At 40.8% G+C, this 5,146-nt stretch overlaps 1 protein-coding gene across 1 annotated transcript; it reads left to right on the top strand.

The window, feature by feature from the left end:
• Positions 1-4,360: 4,360 nt before the first annotated feature.
• Positions 4,361-4,720, top strand: LOC101031320 (elongin-B). Its single transcript, XM_003923505.2, has one exon. The coding sequence runs from the start codon at positions 4,361-4,363 to the stop codon at positions 4,718-4,720; it is 360 nt and encodes a 119-aa protein (XP_003923554.1).
• Positions 4,721-5,146: the final 426 nt, after the last annotated feature.

Genomic DNA, 5,146 nt, shown 5'->3' with positions numbered 1-5,146 from the left:
ATTCACACACAAGTCTTTGTGTGGACATATGTTTTCATTCCTCTTGGGTAGATGCCCAGGCATAGAATTGCTGGGTTGTATGGTAAATTTATGTTTAACTTTTTAAGAAATTGCCAAACTGTTTTCGAAAGTGGCTGCACCATTTTACATTTCTACCAGCAAAGCATGAGAGTGCCAGGTGCTGTACATCTATTATTTTGAATACATTCATGTGGGCATTTCATAACCACTGGTTTAGAGGTGAGAAACCTGTGGTTGCAAGAGGTTAACTAACTTTCAGAAGGTCATTCAGCCTGACAAAGCCAGTATTCAACCCTATCTAGTTCCAAATCCAATCCTTTTCTCCTGGGGACTGGCTCTGTGCTGGGTGTTTGTGCTAATTGACAGGGTTGGGGGAGGGCACTTCGGTAATTTCCAGCTCACTCTGTGGAGCCACCCGACTAATCAGGTGAACCATGGAGACTGCGGCCATGGAAAAAGGAAGGAGGGCTAGTCTTTTTGGACCGGATACAAAGCCCCAACAATGATTTACATGACTGATGTATCTCTTTATGTTTAGAATGAAACTTCAGATTAACCAGTGACACAACAAAGAAACAAGCTGAGCACTATCAAGAGTCCCCATCACTGTGGACTTTGACAGCCTCGTTATCACTCGGCTGGCCACAGAACAGGGAGAGGAGATTTTTGCTTTCCTCTGTCTCTGAGTCAGCAAGTAGTTAGTTACTGAAATCACATCCGCTAACAAGTCCAGGCAACTGCTGACTGCATTGTTCCCGTTGCCTTATTTTGTACTGTTAGCCAAAACACAAACAGCAGGGTGCATAAATTGATTATATAAAGACATGGAAAATGGCATAGTCAAATTGAAAATATCAAGCAAAAAGTATATTGCTTTCTATAATCTTTATCTTCAGCAGGATTTTAATATAAGCCTATCTTCTCTTATCCATATCTTTCTATATCACTGGCTCCAGAGGAGTAATGTTAGGGTAAACAAGCATGGAGCTGGCATTTTCATTCATCCATCCTTGACAGCAGGGGTGTGTCTTGTTCAGCTTCGTATTCCCCACAGTGCGTAGCATGACATCATTTAACACCAATCTTCCTATCTTGCCTGGACTCTTGTCGTCTGTCTCTCACTAGCCATCCTTCATCCATAGCTCCTCTATCCAGGCCACTTTCTACACTTCTTTTTGAATTATCTTTCTAATATGCATTTTTTATTCAAGAAGAAATGATGACATTGCATTATTTTTATTTTTAGAGACAAAGTCTTGCTGTGTGGCCCAGGCTGGAGAGCAGTGGCATGATCATAGCACACTGCAGCCTAGACCTCTGGTGCAAGAGTGATCTCCCACCTCACCCCCACTCCCACCTCCCAATAGCTGGGACTATAGGTGTGCTCTACCACACCCAGCTGATTTTAAATTTTAAATTTTAATTTTTTTTTTTTTTTTTTTTTGAAGAGACAGGGTCTCACTATGTTGCCCAGGCTGGTCTTAAAGTCCTGGCTCAAGTGATCCTCCTGCCTCAGCCACCCAAAGCCCTGTAAAGGCATGAGCCACTGCAGCTGGCTAATGACATTTTATTATTTGATTAGATTCATGGTGCTGCGAATATAACAAAGGTTATACCAAACATGTCCATGTATTTTAAAGATGCCTATTGATCTATGGGATGTCCAAAATAAAAGAAAAAATACTTTAAGGCTGTCAATTGCTATGAAACAAAGTCCATATTCTTTAGCAGATCATGAAAGATCATTATATAACCTGGCTTACTGACCTACAGCTCTGTTTCTCACCATACAATTCCCCTTTCTGCTCTTTCTAGAAGGATCACTATTCATTCTTCCTGTATTTTTCAGCATCTGCCTCAGGCTTAGACATAGAACAAGTGTTCAATAAACGGTTCTTGTTAGACTGAGAGTTGCTTTGACCCTCTAAGAGCTATATTAATTCCATAAGGCTTCAAAGGAGACTTCTAATACCTGGGACATTCTTCATAGCAGAGGAGGTGTGAGAATGGTGAATAAATGACTACCTATTTTTACTCTTCTTCTCAGAGTACAATCATTGATTCATTCAACCTAAGTCTTGAATGCTTTTAAAGGTCAAATCTTTATTTTGAAATTGTACAAATGGGCCAGGCTCAGTGGCTCATCCCTGTAATCTTAGCATTTTGAGAGGCCGAGGCGGGTGGATCACCTGAGGTCAGAAGTTTGAGACCAGCCTGACCAACATGGAGGAAACCTGTCTCTATTAAAAATACAAAATTAGCTGGGCCTGGCGGTGTGCCCGTATTCCCAGCTACTTGAGAGGGTGAGGCGGGAGAATTGCTTGAACCCGGGAGGCAGAGGTTGCAGTGAGCCGAGATCGCACCATTGCACTCCAGCCTGGGCAACAAGAGTGAAATTCTGTCTCGAGAAAGAAAAAACAAAAATAGTACAAATGGCTGTTCCTCAAATTAGAAGAAATTCATACAGAAATAGCAACTGAATGTTAATTTTCCTAACATTAGACAATTTAGTGAAATGCAATTTGAAAGATTTTAATGGTCATTTAAACTTGACCTGCTAATTATTTCCTTAGGAGAACATAATAATAAATGAAGCAAAGAAAATGTAAATGAAAGATCTCCGTAGGCTATTAAAGGCTGTCTATTCTTTACAAATATCATGGAGGTCAACATTTAGCAGTTCTGTCAATGCTATTCTGGGAATTGGATGAGTCAAAACTATCTAGAGAATCGAAAAACGTAGTCAATTTCAAATTAACATATCCATTTGTAAATTTAATAATATATTAATGATTTTACAATCATACTGTTCTATGCTATTATATGTATCCCAGCCATATAAGCAAGCTGACATAACAGAATTACTTATCAGACCCTTTAATTATATACATATAGACATTATTGTAAAACTAAACCGGGTACAAAAAAAAAAAAAAAAAACTAGGAAAAGTATCTGTAGCTAATTTAACAAGAGTTAGTATAGTATTATATAAAAAAGCTATTAAGATAAAACACTGTTTCCAACAGTACTGATGGACAAAAGGTATGAAAAGACAAAGGAGTTCATATGATTACAGATAACAAGGAAAAGTTCTTCAATTTCAACTTCACCAGAAATCAGTATACCAGTTTTCGCTAAGCAAATTAGCCAAAGTTGAAGAAAGAACTAGTAATATCATCCATAGCTGCTAGTATGTGATAAAACAAGGAACTGATATGTTTGGTGGCAATAAAAAATTTGTACAATCCTCCAGTGTGGCAGTAAGTATGTGCAAGGATGTTAAAAATGTTCATGCTTTTTGGTAATTTAACACCAGGGAATTATCCTAAATGAGAAAAAAAAATGTATTATGTAGAAAGACGTTTGTCAAAACATTATTTATGGCTGCAAACCACCTAAACATTGAACAGTAGGAGAACACAAGAGAAATTATTATATATTTATTTGAGAATATATTTATATAAATACATGTTTATTAAATATTTGAGCAAATATGAATCAACATGGGCAACTTCCATAATCATAATGTTGAGCAGGAAATAAAAGCAAGTTGTAGAATACTTTATACATTTCGTTATACTAATTGTATAAAGTTCGAAACATGCAAATAATATTACATATTACTTAGCAATACATACGTATGTGGTAAAAGCATAAAGAAATGTGTGAGCTGAATAATCACCAAATTTCAGAAAGTGGTTACATATGTTAGAGATGGAGGGAGCTGCAAATGAGGATGATTACACAGAGGGTATCAATTGCATCGATAATGTTTGTTTGTTTTTGAGACATTGTTTCTTGTTGCCCAGGCTGGGGTGCAGTGGAGCTATGTCGGCTCACTGCAACCTCCGCCTCCCGTGTTGAAGCAATTATCCTGTCTCACCCTCTGAGTAGCTGGGATTATAGGCATGCACCACCACGCCTGGCTAAATTTTTTGTATTTTTAGTAAAGACGTGGTTTCTCCATGTTGATCAGGCTCGTCTCGAACTCCTGGTGTCAGGTGATACGCCCACCTCGGCCTTCCAAAGTTCTGGGATTACAGGTGAGTGAGCCACAGCGCCTGGCCTGATAATGTTTTATTTCTTAAGCTCTGTGAGATACATGGATGTTCATTTCATTATTCTTTTTTATCTTCTTGCGTGTCTTCAGTCTTTCAAAGTAAATTCACAACATTACGTAGCTACAAGGTAGTCTCATAGAAAGCCAGTATGATCACGTGGAGAACAGGGCCGTGGCCGGAGGGGGCGGGGCGGCGCCGGGCCGGCCGCGCGCGGGCTGCCGGGAAAGGGGCGGATCGCGACGGCGCCGGCGTATAGACGGGAGAGGCTGCCGCCGCCATGGACGTGTTTCTCATGGTCCGGCGCCGCAAGACCACCATCTTCACGAACGCCAAGGAGTCCAGCACGGTGTTGGAGCTGAAGCGCATCGTGGAGGGAATCCTCCAGCGGCCACCCGACGAGCAGCGGCTGTACAAGGACGACCAACTCTTGGATGACGGCAAGACACTGGGCGAGTGCGGCTTCACCAGCCAAACAGCGCGACCGCAGGCCCCAGCCACCGTGGGGCTGGCCTTGCGGGTAGGTGACGCCTTCGAGGCCCTGCGCATCGAGCCGTTCTCCAGTCCGCCCGATCTCCTCGACATGATGAAGCCCCAGGATTCGGGAAGCAGCGCCAATGAACAACAGGCTGTGCAGTGAGGGCCGCGCAGAGGCCCATACACCCCAATGAAAGAGGTTTGGGAGTCTGAAAAAATATAATATGGAAAAAGTGTGTACTCGAATAACATTAATACTCAAAATGATTACAGCTACTTGAAAGCCATCCAAAAATCTCTCGAAGAAATAACCCCCAAAGTTACTGTTTTTCACATTGGATGGTGATGTTATGACCTCCTTATTGTTTTAAAACTTTTCCTCTGTGTTCTCTTACGATTGACATTACAGATATAATTGAAACCCAATAAACCTACTTTAAAAATAAGCATGGCGTATTTATTAGTTACTAAGCCATTTGAACTATTATGTCACATTTGATTTGTAAATTAATGTTCTGCTTAGCTTTGAGTCTAGCATTGTGTGTAAGATGTGGAAAGATGGAAAAGACCGGAAAGAGCGGAGGTTGGC

The sequence above is a fragment of the Saimiri boliviensis genome, chromosome 6 (assembly GCF_048565385.1).
Source record: "Saimiri boliviensis isolate mSaiBol1 chromosome 6, mSaiBol1.pri, whole genome shotgun sequence".
Classification (NCBI taxonomy): Eukaryota; Metazoa; Chordata; class Mammalia; order Primates; family Cebidae; genus Saimiri; species Saimiri boliviensis.
Note: the sequence above shows the minus strand (reverse complement) of the source record. Positions and strands in the feature narration are given on the sequence as shown.

Bases quoted from the DNA above. Each gene is read 5' to 3' on its own strand.
- LOC101031320 (XM_003923505.2), top strand. From the start codon at position 4,361: ATGGACGTGTTTCTCATGGTCCGGCGCCGCAAGACCACCATCTTCACG.